The following is a 27,239-nucleotide window of genomic DNA, read 5'->3' on the forward strand; positions in this document are numbered from 1 at the left end:
TCTATCCTATCCCATCCCATCCCATCCCATCCCATCCCATCCCATCTCTATCCTATCCTATCCTATCCTATCCTATCCTATCCTATCCTATCCTATCCTATCCTATCCTATCCTATCCTATCCTATCCTATCCTATCCTATCCTATCCTATCCTATCCTATCCTATCCTATCCTATCCTATCCTATCCTATCCTATCCTATCCTATCCTATCCTATCCTAGAGCGAGATTCACCCTATCAAAAAACAGATACAGCTCAATACCTGCTTAAGGGAGACCAGGCCTCCACTAGCTCCCTCTGTAAATCAAGAACCTCTATCAAACACATCTTTTATGCATGCCAAAAGATGAACAACATCAGGACTTAACACTAGGACTTAAAACTGCTTCTTTGTATTTTTGATTAAACACTCACTAAAACGACAGTCATAGATTGTACAGTATTACATCTAACACTGAGTCTTCTCCTATAATTATTCTCCTCTAAAATTAGAATATCCAGAGCAAGTAATGACAGAGCGTTTCTCAGTTTAAAATGTGTCCAAATCTTCCAGATTAAAAAAAAAAACTTTCTTACTTTTACAATTATTTTTATTAAGATTTAAGTTATGAAATTGGAATAGTCATGGTTCAAGCTCATCAAACATTTTTGTGGATGTTTAGGACCTCTGTCTTACTGAAAATAGCAGTAAATGTTTTATAATGTGCAATATTGTGCTAGCTGCTACTTAGTCAGCCGTGTCATACATGCTGATTACACCAGTAAATAAGTCTATGTGCGATATTTATAACCCTTTGTAAAAATTTTTTTTTTATAATGTTTTTTTCTGACATTTTTTTATCTTCTATCTTTATACTTCACAGTTTATTTTTATTTACGTCCAATTTTCTGTGTATTTTGTTTCCCCACTGATGCTGTAACAATGCAAATTTACCCTTGTGGGATAATAAAAGGCTATCTTATCATATCTTATTTTATATCCTCTCCCCCCCCCCCCTTCCCCTTTAGCCTAATAGCTATAGCTGCTGCCATGGCACTAAGAATCAAACAAATAACAAATATTAACAAAAAGTGTTTTTAATAAACACTTCAATACAATTAAAATGTTTAATTATGAATAATAATGTCAAAAAGTATGTATTAGAAACATTTAAATCCCATAGTATTTGAATCTACAAGTGTCTGTTACATAAATGAGCCTTTGAAAGGACCACGGTGTGCTTTGAATGGTTAAAACATTTGCATAAGAACGCAAGGCCTTCCAGAGTACACAGGGCTGAATAATACATCCATTCTGATTTAAGAACCAGAGAAAATGATCTACACAAAGTAATTTAGTGTTTTATTCAACAGTAACTCATCTAGAAATTCCATTAAGTGAATCTGAGAAAAAGAATGTTCAGTAAAGGCTGAGAATAGAGCCTATCTACGTATATAATGTATACATATTCTGAAGTGGAAGGTTAGTAATCCTTCAGTGTTATTACTTTATACAGTTATATCTTGCTGTAGTGTTTTATTGTGTCTGTTACCGTTTCCTCACACTGAACTGGCTCTCCATTAAGTCATAAGTGCAATGGTAGCTCAGTGGTTTGGGTACTGGACTAGCAATCTTAGGATTTCTGGTTCAAGCCCCACCAAGTTGCCAAGGCCCCTAACCCTCAACTGCTTGTCTCTTTGGATTAAAACGTCTGCCAAATGCTGTAAATCTAGAAATGTACATTTAAATGTAATCAAATCAGTTCATGCTAGATGTAAATTCTGTAGGATCATCTGGTACATTAAAATTTTATCAGCATCAGGTTGTGATTCCCTGTATCATTATCACTGTATAATTCTCACTATGACTACCAGTATATCAGAGATTACAACCCCTGGCAAAAATTATGGAATCACCACTCTTGGAAGATGTTCTTTCAATTGTTTAATTTTGTAGAAAAAAAAGAAATCACAGACATGCCACAAAACTATCATTTCTCAAACTGTCAACCCTCTGGCATTAAGAAACAATAAAAAAAGAAACAAATATAATAGTTGTGGTCAGTCACAATTGCTTTTTTTTAGATCAAGTAGAGGAAAAAAATATGGAATCACTCAAATCTGAGGAAAAAATTATGGAATCATTAGAAAACACTGCACCATTATTACTTTGTTGCACCACCTCTGGCTTTTATAATGGTTTAAACTCTATGAGGCATGGAGTTAACTAATGACAAACAGTATTCTTCATCAATCTGCCTTCAACTGTCTCTTGCTGTTGCCAGATCAGCTTTGCAGGTTGGAACCTTGTCATTGACCATTTTCTTCAATTTCCACCAGAGATTTTCAAATGGATTGAGATCCGGACTATTTGCAGGCCATGCCATTGACATTATATGTTTTCTTGAAGGAAAGTTTTCACGTCCTTTGCCCTATGGCAAGATGCATTATCATCTTGAAAAATGAAGTCATCATCACCAAACATCCTTTCAACTGATGGAATAAGAAAAGCGTCCAAAATTTCAATGTGGACTTTGGCATTTATTGAAGACCATCTCCCCTGTGCCTTTACCCGACATGCAGGCCCATATCATCAACAACTGTGGAAATTAACATGTTTTCTTTAGGCAGTTATCTTCATAAATTTCATTGGACAGACACCAAACAAAAGTTCCAGCATCATCACCTTGCCCAATGCAGATTCGCGATTCATCACTGAAGATCACTTTTATCCAGTCACCCACAGTCCACGATTGCTTTTCTTTAGCCTACTTTAACCTTGTTCTTTTCTTTTTAGGTGTTAATGATGGCTTTTGTTTGGCTTTTCTGTATGTAAATCCCATTTCTTTTAGGTGATTTCTTACAGTTCAGTCACAGACATTGACTCCACTTTCCGGCCACTTGTTTCTCATTTGTTTTGTTGTGCATTTTCTGTTTTCAAGACATATTGCTTTAAGTTTTCTATCTTGATGTCTTACTTGGTCTACCAGTATGCTTCCCTTTTACAACCTTCCCATTTTGTTTGTACTTGGCCCAGATTTTAAACACAGCATACTGGGAACAACCAACATCTTTTGCGACATTCCACAATGATTTATCTTCTTGAAGGAGTTTTATAATCCTCTCATTTGTTTCAACTGACATATCTTGTGTTGGAACCATGATTCATGACAATCTGCTTTGTGCAACAGCTCTCCGAGGTGTGAGCACTCTTTTTAAACTGAAGAATAATTAGCAAATCTAATCTGCTGCAGATGTTTTGTTTTTAAACTGCAAATTACAGAGTGATTCCATAATTTTTTCCTCAGATTTGAGTGATTCCATATTTTTTTCCTCTACTTGATCTAAAAAAAGCAATTGTGACTGACCACAACTATTATATTTGTTTCTTTTTTTTATTGTTTCTTAATGCCAGAAGGTTGACATTTTGAAAAATGATAGTTTTGTGGCATGTCTGTGATTTATTTTTTTTCTACAAAATTAAACAATTGACAGAACATCTTCCAAGAGTGGTGATTCCATAATTTTTGCCAGGGGTTGTACTATTTAGCATTTTGTAAACAAGTACTAACACTTAAACACTAAAATCTATCACTTGGAATCTTTGCTTTAACTAACAAGTAGTCTCTGAAGGTTGATGAAAAAGGCCTGGTTTTCAATCGACATTCCAGTTCATCCCAAAGGTGCTCATTAGAGTTGAGGTCTGGGCTCTGTGCAGGCCACTGGCGTTTCTCTACACCAAACTTGTGAAACTATGGGTGTGTTAGAAAAGCTAGTGCGCTCTCTACATAGACGGCATTTTACGTCATCCTATGCACGCTCCCGAGAAGAAGGCTGTTCGAAATCCTAGATGCCTTAAGAAGCTGTCTAGTTAGGCATCTTAAAATTTCAGCGTTATTTTGACTCAAGAACGAGTAAACATCGGATGTGTCCTTAGTGATCAAGGCAATCCCATCATTCAGTGCGGCAGCTCTTCTCTCACAGAAAAATACATAGCGGAAGGTGCGGAGAAATGAACAAGTTATTTTTAAATGTAAATAAATTATTATTGATTTTAAATTTGTATAAACTTGTACACGTGTTTTTATTTGCAAATTCGGGCTTGTCAGCGAATTTAACCGTTTTCGGTACACGAAGGGAGATGTTAGTTGACATGCTAGCGTGCTGTGCCACCCCATCCCATTGGTTTGAATGGCAAGATGCTAACTGTGTTAGCTTAGTAAGCGAAACCTGATGGAATAACTGTCTAAGTAGCGCGTTCGAATAACCTGACTTATAGGTCATTGACTTATTAGAATCCTCTCTACTGAGGCAGCTGCCTATGTAGGCAGTAAGACAGCAAGGCAGCTCACTAGGTTTTCGAACACACCCTATGTCTCGCTTTGTGCTCGGGGTCACGGTGGGGCAGAAAAGAGCCATTTTAAAACTGTTGATACAAAGTTGAGAAATTGATTTTATACACCTGTTAGCAATGACTGATCTGACCTAAATTATTAAAAAGGAAGTGTTTTTGCCCATACTGTTGGCCCAAAAACTGTTAAAAAAATGTTCCTTGGGATGAATAAAGTATCTATCTATCTATCTATCTATCTATCTATCTATCTATCTATCTATCTATCTATCTATCTATCTATCTATCTATCTATCTATCTATCTATCTATCTATCTATCTATCTATCTATCTATCTATCTAGGTAAGAAAAAAGATAGTGTGTAACATCGAAACTAAGTTCTTTTTGCTTGATTAAAACTGTTATATACTCATGTTCTTTACCCAGACATAATGCACAGCAACATTGGTCTCATTTATGTTCTATCATGCCTCAGTGTAACAAATATAATATTTCATTTTAGTATCAGTATCAGTCCTCTCTTGTGTGTGATTGCTTGTGACAGAAAAAGCTGCACATATGGGCGAATGGGTTGCAGCTTTAAGCTTTCACAGCTTGGACTTAGACCAAGAGAAAGCCGAGAGGTCTCCGCAGGGATTTAGCTTCAGCTTCGAGTTTGATGAAGGCGAGCGATATTTACTGAGCACAAATTAGGAAAACAAGAATGTGGAGTGCTGCCAGTCTGGAGGTCAGAGACGGAGCTCTGATAACTATGTTTGTGTCTGATGTGGTGCAAATTATTTTCTTAGACAAAAGTAGTATAAATTTGTACAATTTGAAGTAATTTATACATTTTGCTTTAGATGGTTTGGCTCTTCTGGTAAACAAGGTTAATAAAATGTATTTGTGCTTGATTAGCATCTTCTTACAACAGGAATTGGAGAGAAATCTAGCCTTTAACATAGTGAAAAAGAATAGTAGCCCAGTGGTAGAGCTTTGGGCTATCATTTGGAAGACTGTCTGTCCAAATCCAGGCTCTGCTATGCAGCTACTTTTGGGCCCTTAAGCAAGGCCCATAACCCTGTCTGCTTCAGGGACACTGTACAATAACTGACTATTTGTTTAAAGAACGTATGTTACCAAAATGGGGTGACACGGTGGGTAGCACTGTTGTCTCACAGCAAGAAGGTCCTGTGCTCAATTCTTGAGTGTAGTGATCTGAGTCCTTTCTAAGTTGCCCTGTGTGTGTGTTTGTGAGCGTGTGTGTGTGTTTGCCTGTGATGGACTGGCAACCTGGGTCCAGGGTGTTTCCCAACTTTTGCCCAGTGAATTGTACCAAATACGACCCTGACCAGAATAAAGCAGTTGTAAAACAGGCAATGAATGGATGAATGTTACCAAAATTGTTTGCATTAGTAAATATTATCTTTTTTTTTTTTACTGAGAATTGTATATTTTCTTTTAATTCTATAAATTCTATTTTATTATATTCCCCTTTGTCACCCTGGTTTTCACCCACTGATATACTGGCTATTGCAAATGATAAGTTAATAATAAGTCTGACCTAGCCAGTAATGTTCTGTGATGGACGGGTACACAGGGGTACATTTTGCCTTGTACCAAGACTTTCAGCTAGAGCAGCCACTGTTGAACCCTTGAGCAAGGCCCTTAACCGTGTCTGCTCCCTGTCTGTACAATGGCTGACCTTGTGCTCTGACCCCAGCTTCTAAACAAGCCAGGATATGCGGAAAAATGTATATGTACAGTATAATACATACACGTGTATATGACAAATAAAGGCATTCTATTCTATATACACTGATCAGCCATAATATTAAAACCACCTCCTGGTTTCTACACTCACTGTCCATTTTATCAGCTCCAGTTACCATATAGAAGCACTTCGTAGTTCTACAATTACTGACTGCAGTCCATATGTTTCTCTACATACCTTTTTAGCCTGCTTTCACCCTGTTCTTCAATGGTCAGGACCACCACAGAGCAGGTATCATTTAGGTGGTGGATCATTCTCAGCACTGTAGTAACACTGACATGGTGGTGGTGTGTTAGTGTGTGTTGTACTTCATTTGATTTCCTACAAGAAGAGTATATAGCAAGAGTACAACATTTGTATTTTTAAATGTACCACTACATCGACAAGCCAAGGCACCTTAAGCCTTGGGCCTGGGTTCAAAGAGTGAATGTCTAAGTGTGTGTGTGTCACAATTAAGTGGTTATTGAAAAGTAAATGAATTAATGAATGAATGCACAGCACTTCTAGCATTAATTAATTAATTAATTCCCCATCGTCTCCTCTTTATTTCACATTTTCCTTCAAAATGCATACCTAGTATTTCATCACTCGTTGTTGTAAACTCTCTGGAGTATTTTGACCATCCTGGACCTTGAATTTAAACACTGCGCTCATAATAAGTCAGGTATCATGCTGATGGAGTGGACATCACTCTTCAATCGGACTTTATCAGTATTCTTTGTTCTACATCAGCAAATCTCAGTCAGTCAGTGAGACTTTCTCCTACACTGTAACCTTGTTCTTCTGGCTGGAGTGCTACCATTTATCCATATGTCTTATGGACTCAGTCTCCTTGAAAAGTTACTGATGGATATATTGGTGAACTGGAGAGATTACAGTCATCTTTACATGAATGACAATAATGCACATGAAAAATTAATTATCGGGGTATTTTAACTATAAAGCTGAAATGACTGAGAATCCACGCCAAGTTACCAAACACATACAGTTATGAGTTAATTGGCTCATAAGATAATTGTTTGGACAGATGGTGGAACAGCAGGATGTGTGTGCTGCTCAGACCTGGACTGGATCTTCTTCTGTGATTGTGGACTGTGTGAAGTTTGACATATTTTTCATTTATATCAACCGGTTTCCACTTGGTCCTCTTGTTACTCCTGCCTCCTGCCAGATATTAAAAGCCCACCACTGCCAAGTTGTCACTGTTGGGCCCCTGAGCATCCTTAATTGCTCTAATTGTATTCAGTCTTAATTGTAAGTCGCTTTGCTATACAGTCCTGTGTATAAAAACTCTCTCCTACTATGTTGTCCCGCCTCCCAAAAATATGCCGATGGGTGGATTAGTTTCTTTCACCTCTGTTTTCATCGTGACATTTACAGCATTTAGCAGATGCTTTTATCCAAAGCGACTTACTGTATACAGTCTAAGCAATTAAGGGTTGAGGGCCTTGCTCAAGGGCCTAACAGTGGCAACCTGGCAATGGTGGGATTTGAACCAGCAAGCTTCTGCTTATTAGTCCAGTACCTTGACTGATAGGCTATCACTGCCTAGCGGTCTGCCTTGCTATGACCAGACAAACAATATGTTTATTAATATTGTATTATACCAGGAAGCACTTTACACTTAATCACACCTGGTTTATGACATTCTGTGTCCTGTGAGTTTACATGTGAGTTTACATTACACTAATAACTCAGTTCTTATCAAACACACATTAGTAGTCATGTAAGTAGCATACTAATCATTTCAATTACATTTAGTTACCCGGGGTGATGCAGCAGTCTAATGCACTAGACTGTTTTTAGTTTTTAGTAATTTGTGTTTAATTTTTACTTTCTGTAATTACTGTTTATTTGGTAATGTATGTTATAAGTGTTAATATGTTTTTCTATATACAGTGGTACTTTGTAACTCAACGTCCCCTAAACTCAAAATCTTTGAAACTCAACGTCCTTCATCGAGAAATATGTACCCTTAAACTCAACGTGTTTAGTTTTTTAAAAATGTATTTATTTAATTTCAAATTAACAATGAACAGCCGCTTTGAACAGCGCTCGGCTCGAGTGGTGCAGTAAAATGTCAACTGCATTTGTGTGGAATAACACATAATAATAAAAGCGTCCACATGTATCTGTGTTTAGCTGGATTTTCACTTTTAAACTTGTTACAGCTCGGGGTTCTGAGAAATTGTAAAAATCAGCTTTTTATTTCAGTGATTTTATATTTTATTTGTGTTATTTTTAGTGTGTAAGTGTCAAAAACAACCCCATTATTGTACATAAGCCTGGTCCTCAGGACCATGGAACACATTAACAGGTTTCCTATACATTCTTTTGGAAAGAAATACTTTAAAACTCAACATCTTTTAAACTCCGCCACTCCCAGAACCAAATGACATTGAGTTTCAAGGTACCACTATGTTAAATTCACCAAATAAAAAGAACTGCACTAAAATGCAAAATGACATTTTTAGTTTCTTTCCTGTAGAGGATGTTAATGGATTCAGCACATTTCACTTTACTTTGTATTAGAATGTGATTTAAATACCAATTACTTTTAATAATTTGGATTTAGGAGCTTTATTTTTCTATTTATTACAATATTCGCTTTGTTGATCCCACCCACATGATCAGGCCCTTAACAGGTTTTGCATAGTTGGCTATGGCTGAGGAACAAAAGTCCTGATGTGAAATAACCTTCTTGGTACATTGAAATTACTACATGTTTAAGAAAATGAAAACAAATCTAAGAAAGTTTATAATGCAGACACTTGTTTTATGTACAATACATTTTTACATTTTCCATTAGAAAAACTGTATTTTAATGATGCCAGTCAGTACAGAGCTGCTTAGTATTAATTAAGGATTAATAAAAGCAATTATCCAATCCCAGTTGTCCTTCATTATGATGTAGTTATGGGTTTTAATTCATTAACTTGGCTCCTAAGCAATAGGTATGAACATTCATACATGTTTTATGATGGAGTAAAAGTAAAAAACACTTTTTTCCTCGGCTCAGATCCTCTGCAGATCTCTGAGGACTCATCCATCTTTCCACTTCTGCTTTCTCCAAAAGAATGCCTGAGAAAAGAGTAATTCTTCTCCTCCTTCACTTTCACACATTAAATCCTGTCGTTTTTATTTGTTTGCCCTTTTGGCCTGCATACCAGAGCCTGACTTTATCCTCTGAAATGCTGTTGTGCATTTTTCTAAGCATGATGACCTGTATGCAGACAAATGATCCAATTTGTATAACAACAACTGGATTGAACTTTACTAAGTTTTAATTTATCCGAACAGATGTTTTTTGGTAGATGTTTTGTAGCACAAATGCTGATCCTAATCATAGTGTGACTGAATAACAGTGTACACCAACCAGACATAACATTATGACCACTGACAGGTGAAGTGAATAACACTGATTATCTCTTCATCACGGCACCTGTTAGTGGGTGGGATATATTAGGCAGAAAGTGAACATTTTATCCTCAAAAGTTGATGTGTTAGAAGCAGGAAAAATGGGTGAGCGTAAGTATTTGACAAGGGCCAAATTGTGATGGTGTAATTTGTTAAAGGATTTCTTGTTGTAAAACCTTTACAGGGGGGCAGATACAATGTTTTCACACTGCATTTTTAAGGCTAAACTATTGTCTTAATTTTTTTTATATATATATATATATATATATATATATATATATATAGTTCTAATGGATCAGCACATGAATATAAATTTGGTCTCATTTGAGGAACCTAAAATAATTGTTTTTATTTATTTATTTTTTGTATTTTGGTGCAATGATTTTGCCAGAAAGCATTGAAAAATAATGAACTTTTTATGGTTTTTCAATGTTGAATTATTTAAAGCAAAAAAGGGCCAGTATAAATGTAACTGATTTCTTTGAAATAATAATTGTCAATATATGTAGATACAAATCCAGCCTTGTAATATAAAAAAATATAAATACTACAATTTATTAGAATCAGAATCTTTATTATTGGCCAAGTACCAGATGTACAAGGAATTTCTGTTGGTGCAGGTGTCAACATATATACATTTAATAAAATAATAGAAAAAGGTATATTTTATATATAAACATAAAATAAACAGTAAAACAGTGATATAAACAGTACAGCATCAGACAAAGTGTGCAATGAACATGAATAGTATAGTACACTGACAGACTGCATTGACTGCATAAGGGAAAAAAGTGTATCAGAGTGTACTCTTGTTTTTTTTTTCTATTTTATTTATGCATTTTCTCCCAATTTAGCAGTCAGTTTGTCTTCCGCTGCAGGGGAATCCCTGATTGCAGTCGAGGTGGGTATATTGCTGCTCACGCCTCCTCCGACCCGTGCACAGCTCTTAGCAGAACCCTTTTCATCTATGCACTCTGCACAGGCACATTTCAGGTCTGTTAATCAGGGTCCACAGCGTTTGAAGACCCCACCCAATTAGTCCGGTCATTCCGCCCTAGCAGGACTGTGTCTGCTGCAGGCACTGCCAATTATGCCTGCTAGATGGCGACCAGTCCACCGGTGGCAACGCCGAGTTTCGAACTGAGGAGTTCAGAATCTCATGGCTGGTGTGCTAGCGGAATATCCCGCTGCGCCACCTGGGCGCCTCTTTTGTTTTTAAGGGAACTTATATATGAAATAAGCTAAAATTATTTTGAAAAGTAGGTGTTCTAAATGTTTAAGTGGTACCTTGTTTATCGAGAATGTTGGGGGTTGGTGTAAATGGGGCGTAGTAATGGGCCAAGGTTTGGGAGTCACAGTTGGTTACTCTTATACATTCTATGTAAAGAATATTTTGAACATAAAAGTCACTAGCTAATAGGCCGTTACAGCCCAATACACCATTCTTATAACATGGATTCATCTAAGTTTTTAGCAACAGTTTCTATAACATTATCAGAATCACTTTATTTTGCCAGGTATGTTACACATAGGAGGAATTTACTTTGGTGATACACACAATAATACACATAATAGTCCACATAGTAGTACACACAATACACATAATAGTACAGATAATTACACATGTATGACATGTAACATAGAACATATTTAACAGACCCAACAGCACACGACTGTTAACCAGTGATCGCATAGTTCTACCTTTATGTTAAGTCATGAGGTATTAGAATATGTTTAATATCCACATATGCAAGGTTTTTATACTGTTTTAAACTGTTTTTTTATATAACTGTTGTTTATATAACTGTTTGTTGAATGCGTGGGACTTTTTAGCCTTCATATGCAAAATAAATCTCCAGTACACAAAAGGTTTTCTCACTTACATACATCAAATACATCAGTGTGTAAAATCTATGCAGTTCTCTGTTCTCTGGGCCCGAGTTTATCTCAGATGTAAACAGTAAGTAATGATCTGCACCACAAGCGCAGAGATGCTTCTGCTTTCCACAGATTATTGAACCTATTGGGATGCTTCAGGTGTTTGCTCTGTATAACCATTGAGATCAAATTTGCACACATGCACTTGTGGTACAGTGTACTCAGTTAAGATGAAGCAAAACAAACTTACTGGCAATAATTCAGAAACACTGTATGGTAATTGTAGTTATACAATTACTGACTGTAGTCCATCTATTTCTCTGCCTGCCTTTTTAGCCTGCTTTCACCCTGTTCTTCAGTGGTCAGGACCCCCACAGGACCACCACAGAGCAGGTATTATTTAGGTGGTGGATCATTTGCAGCACTGCAGTGACAATGACATGGTGGTGGTGTGTTAGTGTGTGTTGTGCTGGTATGAGTGGATCAGACACAGCAATGCTGATGAAGTTTTTAAACACCTCACTGTCCACCAACCAAAAAAATATCCAGCCAACAGCGCCTCATGGGCAGCGTCCTGTGACCACCGATGAAGGTCTAGAACAGGGGTGTCAAACTCATTTTCACCGAGGGCCACATCAGCATTATGGTGGCCTTCAAAGGGCTGATTGTAATGTTTCCTACTGTGATTGCAGTCTGCTGTTTTTCTTAAAGGCTGAATTCTGCATTTATATTGTCCTCCTTTACCACAGACACGGCCTCATAACACAAGAGATGCACCGGATTCCCTTCCTGAAGCACAAACTTGTTTTTATTTTCATTAAATTTCCTCCTTCTGCTTAATTTTCTTACTTATCTTCTTGTACATTTTGGGATTATGTGTAAATATTTATTAACATCATCTACTAGTGGGATGTGTCACTTTGCAGGTCACAACATCAGCATGCATTTTGAGAGGTGCAGTTTATGTAGGATTTTACAGTGTATTTTAAGACAATCATTCTGCCCTCACTAATAGTTTATCCCCCTTTCTCAGCTAGACAGCTAGACAGACAGACAGAGACAGAGACAGACAGAGACAGACAGCTCCCGACAGCTCCCTTCAGAATACAGTCGGTTTTATTTGCTTCCCAGCTGTGTGATAAACAGTGCATCAAAATAAAGTAAAAATACAAACAATAAAAACAATATAGAACTTAATACAGTAAAAGCACACAGCTGTAGTCGAGTGTTACATCTGGTATATTATGAGATTTAACCAAACGTAACATAGCGCTAACGAGTTAGCATTCGGTGTAAAGATACTAATTGCTATAGTAACGGTAACAATTGTATTTAATTACGGTGAATTTGTAACTAAAACGCTGTGATATACTAACTAAACATTTACAAACAACTGAGAATATAAACGCCACTACTTACAGACGATGCTTCTGTATTATATTGCAAGATAATTATTTATATTTATTATTATTGTTTACATTACTGACTACGCTACCCCGCGTTCTTTTGCCGTAAAAGTCACATGGCTTCTAGCGAAGGTCAAAGTTAGTTGCCATGACTACGATGACAACAGTTGCCGATTTTAAAGGCGCAGGAATCCCATTAAAAATATAAGCGCGTCTCTGTAACGACTCGAACCATCACAACAATCGTACAGTCGTTTAAGCTCTCCCGCCTTGAGTTTGACACCCCTGGTCTAGAAGATGACCAACTCAAACAGCAGCAATAGATGAGCGATCGTCTCTGACTTTACATCTACAAGGTGGACCAACTAGGTAGGAGTGTCTAATAGAGTGGACAGTGAGTGGACACAGTATTTAAAAACTCCAGCAGCACTACTGTGTCTGATCCACTCATACAAGCACAACACACACTAACACACCACCACGATCAGTCAGTGTTACTGCAGTGCTGAGAATCATCCACCACCTAAAATAATACCTACTCTGTGGGGGTCCTGACCATTGAGGAACAGGGTGAAAGCAGGTTAAAAAAGTATGCAGAGAAACAGATGGACTACAGTCAGTAATTGTAGAACTACAAAGTGCTTCTATATGGTAAGTGGAGCTGATAAAATGGACAGTGAGTGTAGAAACAAGGAGGTGGTTTTAATGTTATGGCTGATCAGTGTATGTAATTATTTTGTGGTGTTTGACCTATCGTCATCTAGTCTCATTTACTTGACGATCAGTGTGTTTTTGTTTATTTACCATTTAGAAATAATCCTTTAGTAATAATTTTGCTGCACTTAGCCCATTCTGTGTGTAGCGAGCATGGTCTAAAATTAGATCTGGTTCTCTCTATGCCCTTGACTTCACAGCAAGAGCAATTTTCGTTTGATAAAAGAGCACCATGTTTCCTAATGCCTCGTCATTTACATCACCGACTCCTAAATATTTTATGGTCGTCTTAAAAAACATTCATACACTTAGGTGGCATGGCAGGATATTCTGCTAGCACACCAGCGCTGGGATTCTGAACATCCTGGTTCGAATCTCAGCTCTGCTACCGTTCACCAATTGGCAGTGCCTACAGCAGGCGAAATTGGCGATTGAGTCTGCTGGGTGGGAAAAGGCTGGACTAAGTGGGAGGGGTCTTATTACACTGTGCAGGGACCCCGGTTAAGGGACTGAGCATGTGTTGGAAGGGGCGTGAAGCAGGCAAATATACCCTCCTTGAATGCAATCGGGATCCCCAGCAGCGAAGAAGTAATTGGCTATGCTAAATCAGGAGAAAAAGGGAGAAAATGTAGAAATAATTGTAGAAAATGTATTAAAACACCCAGGTGGCGCAGCGGTAAAAACACACGCTGGAACCAGAGCTGGAATCTCGAATACATCGTATCGAATCTCGGCTCTGTCTGCCGGCTAGGCTGAGCGGCCACATGAACAACGATTGGCCTGTTGTTCAGATATGGGCGGGACTAAGCCGGATGGGGTCTCTCTCTCATGACTGGTGCAATTACGACCTCTGCTGTCTGATTTATGGCGCCTGCACAGAGATGAGAAAAGAGGGCTCTCAGGGTGTGTCTCTCCGTACACAGTGCTTAGCTGCACTGCACTTGTCAAAGTGTAGATGATAAGATGCATTTGGCATGCTGCCCACGTGTTGGAGGGGGCGTGGGTTAGCTTTGTTCTCCTCAATCAGAGTGGGGATCGGCATTGGTGGAGAGGAAGCATGACGCAATTGGATGCGCTAAAAGGGAGAAAAAGGGGGAGAAAATGCATTAAAAAAAATATATATATATATACTGTATATATACAGTATATATATATATATTTCAAAAACAAAACACTTTAGGCATCAACTGACAGGCTAGTAAACAGTTTGGATTTCAGATCTGGATTTACTCAGATAGTTATTCATCAAGCAGTTTGTGTGTCTGGTATTTGTAGTTTCTGCTCCAGAGGCTGCTGTATCTGTTTAATTAAACACCAGTCCAAAGAGACCAAGCTTGTTAAACATTTCCAGTTTACTTTGTTCTTGGATTCATTATAGACAGAATATGACAGTACACAGACTGCAATCAGCTTAAACTTTACCCAACTGCCAAAATGAACTTGGACGAGTCCCTAATAGACAATTTGTTACTGAATCTCTGAGCCGAAGGGTTCCTGCATGACCTGCTGTTACTTATAGCTATCGTGCGGTTGCTGGAAACAGATTTAGCCGCTAATTAGAGAGCTCTCCGGCTTTCGGTCATCCTTCCTAAACCCTTTACCCTCCTGACGTCGTGCGGTCTTCTTACTGACCTTCTCTGACAAGGTCCTCCAAAACTTCCTTCCAGTAGCAACACATACATCTCTCCCATACTGTCTCCACCCACCCACATGCACACACACTTTCCAGCAGCTTCTTCCCAGGCCTGGGTGTGAAAGTGTGATCATTAGGCCATAAATCTCTACATTAATGCTGTTGGTGGGAGTGTGTTGTGTAGCAGTCTGGTCATACGGACACACATGAGTTATACGCACTCACATATTTCAGCAGAGTTGCTGCTGCCAAGCTGAAAAATTAACTGCAACTGTTGAAGTTTGTCAGGAGTTTAGCAGCATATCAACACAAAGCGTGGACTGAGTAAGAAGAAACTCCAAGTGTCAAACAGAGTTTAATGGAAGACACGGCGTTTCTGTTTAAATCTTGTTTTGACATTTAACAGCTGGAGAGATTTTTTTTCCGCAAATGCTACTGCAAGGAATTGTTCAGTATTTATAGCGGTTTCTGTAATGATCTGTATTTATTTAGGAGTCAATCATTACACCCAGTTATTACACACATAAAAAGCATTAATAAAAATAAAAAACAAATTTTTTAAATCAGCGTTTTTATGATGGTGAATCATTGTCTTTAATTGTGTAATCGATCTCTCCTGCCTAGTTCACACTACACGATTTTTGCCCTGATTTTCGCTCGCTGACTGGTCGCCGCTAGATGTGGCAGCTCGGAGGCAACTCTGCGTTCGCTCGGGGCTCGAAATTCGACTCTCAATAGCTATGTGTGCACTACTCAACAACTCGATCCGAGCTCAAGAAAAATATCTAGCATGATAAATATCTGGACCTGTCGCTGACTCAAAATCGTGTATTGTGAAAGGGGTTGCAAGCAGGTTGTGAGTGGCAGGGAGTGCTATGTCGAACTACAGCCAATGAGTTAGGGTTAGGGTTAGGGTTAGCATAATACCATGCTGCATTGCAAAAAATATTTATTTACCTCCAACTCACTACAGAACAGACAATCCCTGCTGGTAACGTTGCCTAATCCACTCAGATTCATTTATTTTTCCTACTTGCTTTTATGCTGCACATCAGCGCACAAACAACTTTGATCGCTCGCTTATTGTTGACGTGCATTTTTGGATATGGTATCATTAAACCCCTCGTCACTTCTAGCGTGTGTTTTCGTGACAAAGCGTAGTTTGGGAGACCAGACAGACTCGTCTTAAGATTCCTCCTGATGGTAGACGGTGTATTGTGTAATCCCCTATCACCGATCAGTCATGTATTGTGAAATACACAGTGACTTAAAAGACTCTCGATTACAAGAGATCCAGTTGTGTAGTGTGAACTGTACAGCGATCTGAAGAACTTGTAAAGTTGTGTAGTGTGAACTTGGCATTAATCACTTTTTTACTTTTAATTTAAGGCCTGAGTTATTCTTTTAGTTGAATTATTGAGTATGTGTCTTTTTCATTGTGAAAATACACTGCAGATCAGAGGTGGGCAATAAAATTTTCCAAGGGGCCGCATGAGAAATTGGGACTGTTGTTACGGACCGGGCCAACAGGCTAAACTTAATTCTGCTCAATATTGATTGTATCTTTTATTTCTTTTTTATTTATGCATTTTCTCCCATTTTAGCGTAGTCAATTTGTCTTCCGCTGCTGGGGGGTCCCTGATTGCAGTCAAGCTGGGTATATTTCTGCTCACGCCTTCAACGGCCCGTGCGCAGCCCTTAGCAGAACCCTTTTTCACCCATGCTTTCTGCACAGGTGCCTCAATTCACCAATCAGGGTCCTTACACAGTGTTTGAAGACCCCTCTCACATAGTCCGGTCATCTTGCCCTAGCAGAGACGTGTCTGCTGCAGGCACTGCTGATTATGCCCGCTAGATGGCGCCCAGTCGACCGGTGTTTCGAACCGAGCTTCAGAATCTTCAGAATCAGAGGAGTTCAGAATCTCGGCGCTGGTGTGCTAGCGGAATATCCTGCTGTACCACCTGGGCGCCCTTGTTGTATCTTATTATAAAAAAGCAGTAAATTGTACAGTTTTAATAAACTGTTTCTGTTGAGAGTGGATGTAACAATCATGCAATGAAAATTAGAAGCAGGCAGAGAAAAACTTAAACATTATATCACTATAATGATCTCATTTGCTGTTTTTCAGTTCTTTGTTCTTGTTGGATATTCTTTCTGGATATCACAAAGCTAGTCTAAGTAAAAGAATGTTGTTTTCTACGTCTTACCATCATCACAATTCTGTAATACGGGCATAACTAATCGTACATATCACTGTGTAACTATCATATCACTGTGCACTTTTTGGATGCTCCCTAAGTTTGTTATGGCAAACGAACCTCACATTTAAGAAATAGCTTTAACTAAAAATTAACAAAATAACTTTTTGACATACATTTCATTGTTGTTTGATACTATAATACAACAAAAATAAATAAATGAAGTCTCGAATGTCAGGCGATCATCCAGTATAAAACTAAATTGACCACGGCAGTGTACAACGACTGGTGTTCTCAACCAAGCTTCAGAATCTTCAGAAACAGAGGAGTTCAGAATCTCGGGGCTGGTGTGCTAGCGGAATATCCTGCTGTACCACCTGGGCACCCTAATTGTATCATTTTATAAAATCCCTTGTTCTTGTTGGATATTATTTCTGGATATCACAAAGCTGGTCCTGACTGCTCCAGTCCTGGATGTGTAAAACTTAAAAAAAAAGTCCTTGTTGCTTTTGCAGGTTAGCTAGCAAAGCTTCAAATGTGACACCCTGCATTGTTCAAGTTCTTGTATTTCTCTTGTGTGTTTAGTACCGTAGTGATGATTTAAATTGTAATACTTAAACAGCTTTACACCCGACTTCAGTGAATAAATACTTAGAAGTTCATGTCTTGTTAAAACTCTACTGTCTCTGTCAGTCAAGTTCTCCTTGCCAATACTTTATGGTGAACCTGGATACACTCACACACACATGCACACACTTAAACTGAAACTTACGGAGGGCGGCACGGTGGCTCGGAAGTTAGCTCTGTCACCTCACAGCAACACGATCCTGGGTTCGATTCACATATGAAGCAATCTGGGTCCTTTCTGTGTGGAGTTTGCATGTTCTCCCCGTGTCTGTGTGGGTTTCCACACTGTGTGGGAGCTCCGGTTTCCTCCAACAGTCCAAGACATGCAAGTGAGGTGAATTGGAGATACAAAATTGTCCATGACTGTTTGATTTTAAACTTGTGAACTGATGAATCTTGTGTAACGAATTACTACCATTTCTGTTATGAATGTATCCAAAGTGTAAAACATGATGGTAAAATCCTGATAAATTGAATAAAACTTACATAAATTAAAAATAGCAGTCCCTTCAAAGGTAAAAACAATGTCATTGTATTGCATGTATGATGTACACTTATTTACGTCTGATTTCTAATTACCACTGACCTCATGTGGGCCGGTTAAGGACAGCCAAAGGGCCAGATGTGGCTCGGGGGCGGTACAATGCCCAGGTGTGCTGTAGATCAACATTTGCTGGACATTTTCTGGCTACTTCTCAAAAGTTATACATTTAGCACCACCTTGAGAAGGCATAGATTGGTTTATACCAGTTGTCCACAAGGGTCATTTATTGCCGGGCCGCACAGAAAGAATAAATGATTCGAGATCACTACAAGAGCAATTACATTTTCAAAACTCTTCGGGTGTTATTGTTCACAATCACCACTAGGTGGCAGCAGCGTCTCTTTGCAGCGAAAAAAGCTCAGGATTCACACTGATTTTCCATTTTATAGTTTTTCTATGTTAAATCCTTCCACCCCGCTGGTCCGTGAAAATATGTCTTATATGAAACCGGTCTGTGGTGCAAAAAAGGCTAGGGACCGCTGCTTTATACAATTCAAACTGGGTTTGATCTGTCCCTGTTGAGTCTTTCTTGCATTTCTTTAAACCAGAACCCCTTAACAGTTTTACTCTTGTCAAATGAAAACTAGAGTGCTCTACATTTTCTCATTTCACTTTCAGAGCAGTCAGCGTGGTGCTGTTACCTTAATAACAGTGCATTTACTGGTGAATGAGCAAGCCCGGCCAGCTACTTAAATGTTTATATTATTTTTTGAAATGGGTAAAATCGGCTGCTTTGCAGTATTAATGTACCTCAGAGATCCGAAGGTTAAAGCCATTTTTGTTCAAAGCCAAAAGCTTTTAAGAAATAATGCTCATTAATTTTAATGTAAATGCAGTCAAAACTACGACACTGATGAGGCTCAGAAATATTTCTATGTTCTGTATTACAGTCGTGCTTATTCAAAACAAATGGACTGTTATTGGTAGACAAAGGATTTATTCATCTTTGCTATTTTTACATGTTCAAGCCATTTTACAGCGATGCTCTTGAAGCTCTCACTGTATAAAAAGCAACACCTAGCTTTATTTTCTTACATGATTGAAAGCTGTTGATTTTAAAAACTTAAATAACAGATAGAAAGTTCAGGTCATTCTAACCTCCAGACTCCAAGAAGGTTCTGTGTTTGATTACCAGGTGGAACGATCTGGATCCTTTTTCTGTGTGGAGTTTTGCTTGTTTACAGTCGTAGTCGTGCTTATTCAAAACAAATAGCTTGTTACTGGTAGGAATGGATTTATTCAGCTTCGCTATTTTTATATGTTCAAGCCATTTTACAGCGATGCTCTTGAGGCCCTCACTGCATAAAAGGGAACACTTAGCTTTATTTTCTTACATGATCTAAAGCTGTTCATTTTTAAAACTCAAATAACAGATAGAAAGTTCAGGTCACTTAACCCTTAACCTGCAAGTTACTATTTTGTATGACATGTTAGTTTTTTTAATGATTAATTAATCCTTTTTTTTTGCCAATTTTAATGTGCTACATGTTCTGTACTTTTTATTAAATTGTATTTAAAAAATTTTATCAGCAGCAATTTTTTCAATGATTAATGATTGTTTTTTTTTTCTTTTTTGCCCATTTTAATGTGCTACACACATTGTCCTTTTTTATTTTTATAAAAAAAGTTGTCAGCAGCAATTCTTAACCATTTTAGTTTTTTTTAATGATTAATGATAGTTTTTTTTGCCAGTTTTAATGTGCTACACACATTCTGTCCTTTTTTATTTTTATACAATTTTACAAATTTTTATTAGCAGCAATTCTCAAGCATTTTAGTTTTTTTTAATGATTAATGATTGGTTTTTTTTCTTTTTTTGCCAGTTTTAATGTGCTACACACATTCTGTCCTTTTTTATTTTTATACAATTTTACAAATTTTTATTAGCAGCAATTCTCAAGCATTTTAGTTTGTTTTAATGATTAATGATTGTTTTTTTCTTTTTTTCCCAATTTTAATGTGCTACACACGTTCTGTACTTTTTATATAATTGTGTTATTTTTTATTAGCAGTAATTCTCAAGCATTAGTTGAGCATAGTTTTTTTTTAATGATTAATGATTGTTTTTTTTTTGCCAATTTAATGTGCTGCACACATTCTGTCCTTTTTTTATTTTTATAAAATCTTATAAATTTTTATAAGCAGCCATTTCTTAGCATTTTAGTTTTTTTAATGATTAATGATTGTTTTTTTCTTTTTTTTTGCCAAATTAAATGTGCTATACACATTCTGTCCTTTTTTATTTTTATTTTATTATTTTTTATTAGCAGCAAGGCTCAAGCATTTTAGTTTTTTTAATGATTTTTTTCCCAATTTAATGTGCTACACACGTTCTGTACTTTTTTTTTAAATAACTTTTATTAATTTATATTAGCAGCAATTCTTGATCATTTTAGTTTTTTTATGGTTAATGATTGTTTTTTTTCTTTTTTTTTTGCCAATTTTAATGTGCTATGTTCTGTACTGTTAAAATTTTTATAAAATTGTATTAATTTTTATTAGCATCAATTCTTAATTCTTTGGCTTGGTGGGTGTGGATTTCCTGCTGGAGCTCCGGTTTCCTCCCACATTAGACATGCAGTCAGGTTAATTGGAGATTTGAAATAGTCTGTGACTGTGTATCACATTAAACTTGTAAACTGATGAATCTTGTGTATTATCATTATAAAATATATAAAATAAATAAAACTTGTAATGTAATGTAAATTGAAAACAAAATAGCAGTCCCCTTAAAATTTAAAACAATGCCATTGTATTGCAAGTGTGATGTACACTTATTTACGTCTGATTTCTAATTACCACGGACCTCATGTGAGCCGGTTGGGGGCAGTACAATGCTCAGGTGTGCTGTAGATTTGCTTAATTCGTAGGTATGTAGTGGCCATTGGTGGGACGGTGGCTCGGTGGGTAGCACTGTCACCTCAAAGCAAGAAGGTCCTGGGTTCAATTCTCAGGTGGAGCAGTCAAAGTCCTTTCTGTGTGGAGTTTGCATGTCTTCCCATGTCTGCATGGGTTTCCTCCGGGTGCTCCGGTTTCCTCCCACAGTCCAAAGACATGCAGTCCGATTAATTGGACATAGTAAATTGCCCTTAGGTGTGAATGTGTGTGCCCTGTGATGGACTGGTGACCTGTCCAGTAAATTGTACTCACCGTGACCATGAATATGATGAAGCGTTGGTAAAACAGACAATGAATGAATAAATAGTGACCCTCTCATCTGGTATGCTGAATGACCTCAATGCAATCAATGAATAAGCTAATGCATACAAAAAGCATTAATTATAGAACCAATTTTCCTCCCAATCTAGTCGTATCCAATTATCCGATTGCAATTTGCTTTACTGTTTACTGACCTCCACTTCTGCCTGAGGAGGACAGTGACTAACTAACTATCCCCCTATACCCCCCACCCCCCAATGATCACTTGCAATGTGAACATACACTGATCAGCCATAACATTAAAACCACCTCTTTGTTTCTACAATGTCCATTTTATCAGCTCCTCTTACCATATAGAAGCACTTTGTAGTTCTACAATTACTGACTGTAGTCCATATATTTCTCAACATACCTTTTTAGCCTGCTCTCACCCTGTTCTTCAGTGGTCAGGACCCCGACAGGACCACCACAGAGCAGGTATTATTTAGGTGGTGGATCATTCTCAGCACTGCAGTGACACTGACATTGTGGTGGTGTGTTAGTGTGTGTTGTGCTGGTATGAGTGGATCAGACACAGCAGCGCTGCTGGAGTTTTTAAATACCGTGTCCGCTCACTGTCCACTCTATTAGTCACTCCTACCTAGTTGGTCCACCTCGTAGATATAAAGTCAGAGACGATCGCTCATCTATTGCTGCTGTTGAGTCAGTCATCTTCTAGACCTTCATCAGTTGTCACAAGATGCTACCTATGGGGTGCTGTTGGTCTGATGTTTTAGGTTGGTGGACTATTCTCAGTCCAGCAGTGACAGTGAGGTGTTTAAATACTCCATCAGCATTGCTGTGTCAACACACACTAACACACCACCACCATGTCAGGGTCACTGCCATGCTGAGAATGATCCACCACCCAAATAATACCTACTCTGTGGTGGTCCTGGCAGAGTCCTGACTATTGAAGAACAGCATGGACGGGGGCTAACAAAGCATGTAGAGAAACAGATGGACTACAGTCAGTAATTGTAGAACTACAAAGTGCTTCTATATGGTAAGTGGAGCTGATTAAATGGACAGTGTTTGTAGAAACAAGGAGGTGGTTTTAATGTTATGGCTGATCGGTGTATTCTAAGTAAATTAGGGTCTATGTATGATCATAGCTGTTGATAGACTCAATATTTAGGATATTAGCGATTCTCAATAATGAGATGTGCATTCCATCCTGTCAGTGATCTGATTTTTATGACCCAGTTGATCAGCAGGCATTAAGAGTGATTTGATCAGTCTGTCTGTTCAGTTTATTTCTTTATTTTATTTTACATACAGTACACAGCTGCAGTTCCCATTGCTCTCGAAATTTTGTCAGTCCATCCACTCAGACACAGGAAACTTGAGCACACAATTTCAGGAAGTTTGCTTCGGTCTCACAGGAACACCCAGAGTCCAGTTCTTAAATCACTGAATGTATTTTTAGTGCGTCGGGGGTTTGGAGGCCAGGAGACTGGGCCGAAGGTTGGGCTGATTACTGTGCTGCTGAGATTCTGACCTGGGCTGATCAGTGGGTAGAAGTGTGGTTTCGTTACTGGCGCTCAGCACTTTGGCTGAAAGTATGGGCTCTATTTAAAGAATGTGGGTACGAAGTTTAAACAAAATGCCCGGTGGAGACTGATTTTCTCTATAAACAAAATGTGCATAAAGAGAACGAGGGTGCAATGAGGATGTGATCTTCTGTGGCTGGTTGTGTGTGTGTGTGTGTGTGTGTGTGTGTGTGTGTGTGTGCGCGTGTGCGTGCTGTGGATCACTGACCATCTGCTTTGACTGGTAACCCATTATTTGGAGCAGTAATTGGTCCCTTCGTGCCACTCTAAAACCAGCAATTTGAGAATAAATCTTCATGCACTATATATAGTGAAGTTCCGCTGATCGTACACTAATGCTAGTGCTGCTGCTGGTAATGATATAGTAGTAGTATATCAGGTGCAGCAGTGTTGTTGGGATTTTTAAACACTGTGTAAACTTCCTGACATCTTTATTAGGAACATGTGTCTTCTAGCAATCAATGTTAATAAATACACCGATCAGCCATAACATTAAAACCACCTCCTTGATTCTACACACATTGTCCATTTTATCAGCTTCACTTACCATATAGAAGCACTTTAAAGTTCTACAATTACTGACTGTAGTCCATATGTCTCTCTGCATGCTTTGTCAGCCCCCTTTTATGCTGTTCCTCAATGGTCAGGACTCTCCTAGTGTGTGTTGTGCTGGTATGAGTGGATAAGACACAGCAGCGCTGATGGAGTTTTTAAGCACTTCACTGTCACTGCTGGACTGAGAATAGTCCACCAACCAAAAATATCCAGCCAACAGCGCCCCGCATGCAGCGTCCTGTGACCACTGATGAAGGTCAACTCAAACAGCAGCAATAGATGAGCGATCGTCTCTGACTTTACATCTACAAGCTGGACCAACAAGGTAGGAGTTTCTAATAGAGTGGACAGTGAGTGGACACGGTATTTAAAAACTCCAGCAGCATTGCTGTGTCTGATCCACTCATACCAGCACAAAACACACTAACACACCACCACCATGTCATTGTCAATGCAGTGCTGAGAATCATCCACCACCTAAATAATACCTGCTCTGTGGTGATCCTGACCATTGAAGAACAGGGTGAAAGCAGGCTAAAAAGGTATATAGAGAAACAGATGGACTACAGTCAGTAATTGTAGAACTACAAAATGCTTCTATATGGTAAGTGGAGCTGATAAAATGGACAGTGAGTGTAGAAACAAAGAGGTGGTTTTAATGTTATGGCTGATCAGTGTAAATAGTAATTAATAAAATGTATTTATAAGCACTCATTGTTAATAAATAAATAGTAATAAAGAATTTTTTTTATTATAATTACTGAAACATAAAAAAGGTAAGGTAGGGTAGGGTGGCTCGGTGGGTAGCACTGTCGCCTCACATCACGAAGGTCCTGGGTTCGATCCCCAGGCGGGGTGGTCCAAGTCCTTTCTGTGCGGAGTTTGCATGTTCTCCCCGTGTCTGTGTGGGAGCTCCGGTTTCCTTCAACAGTCCAAAGACATGCAATCAGGTTAACTGGAGACACTGAATTGCCTTATAGGTGAATGGGTGTGTGTGTATGTGTGTCTGCCCTGCGATGGACTGGCGGCCCGTCCAGGGTGTTACTGTGTGCCTTGCGCCCATTGAAAAGCTGGGATAGGCTTCAGCACCCAAAACGTACGCGACCCTAATTGGATAAGCGGTTAAGAAAGTGAGTGAGTGAGTGTCTCAGGGTAGTCACAAAAGGCATGCACATAATAATGTGTATTTTTGTAGCCATGTAATACCATAAACTAGCATATACTAGCATTTATATCACAGTGAGCAGGTCTAGATCGTGGTTAGGACAAAATAATCAATTGCCAGGGCTCTGGTACACCAGATGTACTATTCATGCATTTATTTATTCATCATTGTCTGTTTTACCACCACTTTATCTTATTCAGGGTTGCGGTGGTTCTGATATACTGGAAAGGAAACACTGTGTAAAGGTCACCAGTCTAGTCGTTAAGTGGAAAAATAACGTGTATATTAGAATTGTTGCTTAACCACTTTAGCATATTTATGTTTCACTTGTCTTACTCTCTCATTTTGTCTTTGTGTAGGGATCTGAGGAATAATTTGATTAGTACAGTGGAGCCCGGAGCATTTCGTGGACTTACTATGCTGAAAAGGCTGTGAGTATGAGAATGCACAAGTACTGGTGGTGGGGTTCAAATCAAAACCAAGTACCCAAGATGCACGTTTCTCTGTGACATTCGTTCTTGTCAGCTCCAGACTGTGGGAAGAAACCGGAGCTCCCGGAGGAAACCCACATGGACACGGGAGAACATGCAGAACTCCACACAGAAAGGACCCAGACCGCGTCATCTGCTGTAAGGCTACAGTGCTAGTCACTGTGCCACCCCTTATTTATTTATTTAATGCAACATTCTAACTGTTATTGCTCCTCTTTCCTAAAGACAACAGGGTGTTCAAATCATCTCTGGCTGACACACAGTTACCACACACACTGTCCTGTAGTACGGTATATTAAAGTTGCTAATCAGCTAGGTGGGTCTGGGACTGACACCCTGTTGTCTTTATGAACTCATAACAGTCAGAATGCCACAATAAATGAATAAATAAGAAGAAGAAGTGGAACAGTGGCTCTGTGGGTAACATTGTTGCCTTACAGCAAGAAAGTCCTGGGTTTAATACTTAGGTGGAGGGGCCAGGGTCTTTTCTGTGTGGAGTTTGTATGTTCTCCCTTTGTCTGCATGGGTTTCCCTCAGGAGCTTTGATTTTTCCCACAAACCAAAGACATGCAGTCAGGTTAATTGGAGCTACTAAAATTGCCCTATTTATGTGTGTGTGTGTGTGTGTGTGTGTGCCTGTGATGGACAGAGCCACTGTATGCCCCTTATTTATTTATTTATTGTGGCATTTTGACTGTTATTGCATTAAGTTATAAGCTGCTAAAGACCCTCTTTCCTAAAGTCAACAGGGTGCCAAATCATCTCTCGGCAATACACTGTTACCACACACACACAGTCCTGTAGTACGGTATATTAAAGTTGCTAATCAACTGGGCGGGTCTGGGACTGGCACCCTGTTGTCTTTAGGAAAGGGGGTCTTTAGCAGCTCATAACTAAATGCAATAACAGTCAGAATGTCACAATAAATAAAGAAGTGGAACAGTGGCTCTGTGGGTATAACTGTCGACTCACAGCAAGAAGGTCCTGGGTTTAATTTATTGGTGGAGGGACCAGGGTCTTTTTTTGTGTGGAGTTTTGTATGTTCTCCCTTTGTCTGCATGGGTTTCCCTCATTAGCTCCAATTTTTCCCACAAACCAAAGACATGCAGTCAGGTTAACTGGAGCTACTAAAATTGACCTATTTGTGTGTGTGTGTGTGTGTGTGTGTGTGTGTTTGTGTGTTTGCCCTGTGAATGACAGAGCCACTGTATGCCCCTTATTTATTTATTAATTTATTTATTGTGGCATTTTGACTGTTATTACATTAAGTTATAAGCTGCTAAAGCCCTTTTTTCCTAAAGACAACAGGCTGCCAAATCATCTTTCAAAGGTCTTTAGCAGCTCATAACTAAATGCAATAACAGTCAGAATGTCACAATAAATAAATAAGACGTGTAACAGGGGCTGCGTGGGTAGCACTGTTGCTTTACAACAAAAAGATCCTGGGTTCAATTCCTAGGTGGAGGGACCTGGGTCTTTTCTATGTGAAGTTTTGCATGTTCTCCCTGTGTCTGCATGGGTTTCTCTCAGGAGCACAGCTTTTTTTTCCCACAAACCAAAGACAAGCAGTCAGGTTTATTGAAGCTACTAAAATTGCCCAGTGTGTGTGTGTGTGTGTGTGTGTGTGTGTGTGTGTGTGTGTGTGTGTGTGTGTGTGTGTGTGTGTGTGTGTGTGTGTGTGTGTGTGTGTGTGTGTGTGTGTGTTTGCTCTGTGATGGACTGGCGACCTGTCCAGGGTGTTTCCCACCTTTGACCTGCATGTGTTTGGAAGGTGG

At 38.7% G+C, this 27,239-nt stretch overlaps 1 protein-coding gene across 1 annotated transcript in view; it reads left to right on the forward strand.

The window, feature by feature from the left end:
• LOC134315172 (adhesion G protein-coupled receptor A3) overlaps nucleotides 1-27,239 on the forward strand; it is a 339,202-nt gene that overhangs the window by 53,849 nt on the left and 258,114 nt on the right. The window contains exon 3 of the mRNA XM_062996188.1: nucleotides 25,333-25,404. Coding sequence (XP_062852258.1) covers nucleotides 25,333-25,404 — 72 coding nt within the window. The remainder of the gene's footprint in view (nucleotides 1-25,332; nucleotides 25,405-27,239) is intronic.

This window comes from Trichomycterus rosablanca, chromosome 5, assembly GCF_030014385.1.
Source record: "Trichomycterus rosablanca isolate fTriRos1 chromosome 5, fTriRos1.hap1, whole genome shotgun sequence".
NCBI classification, from domain to species: domain Eukaryota; kingdom Metazoa; phylum Chordata; class Actinopteri; order Siluriformes; family Trichomycteridae; genus Trichomycterus; species Trichomycterus rosablanca.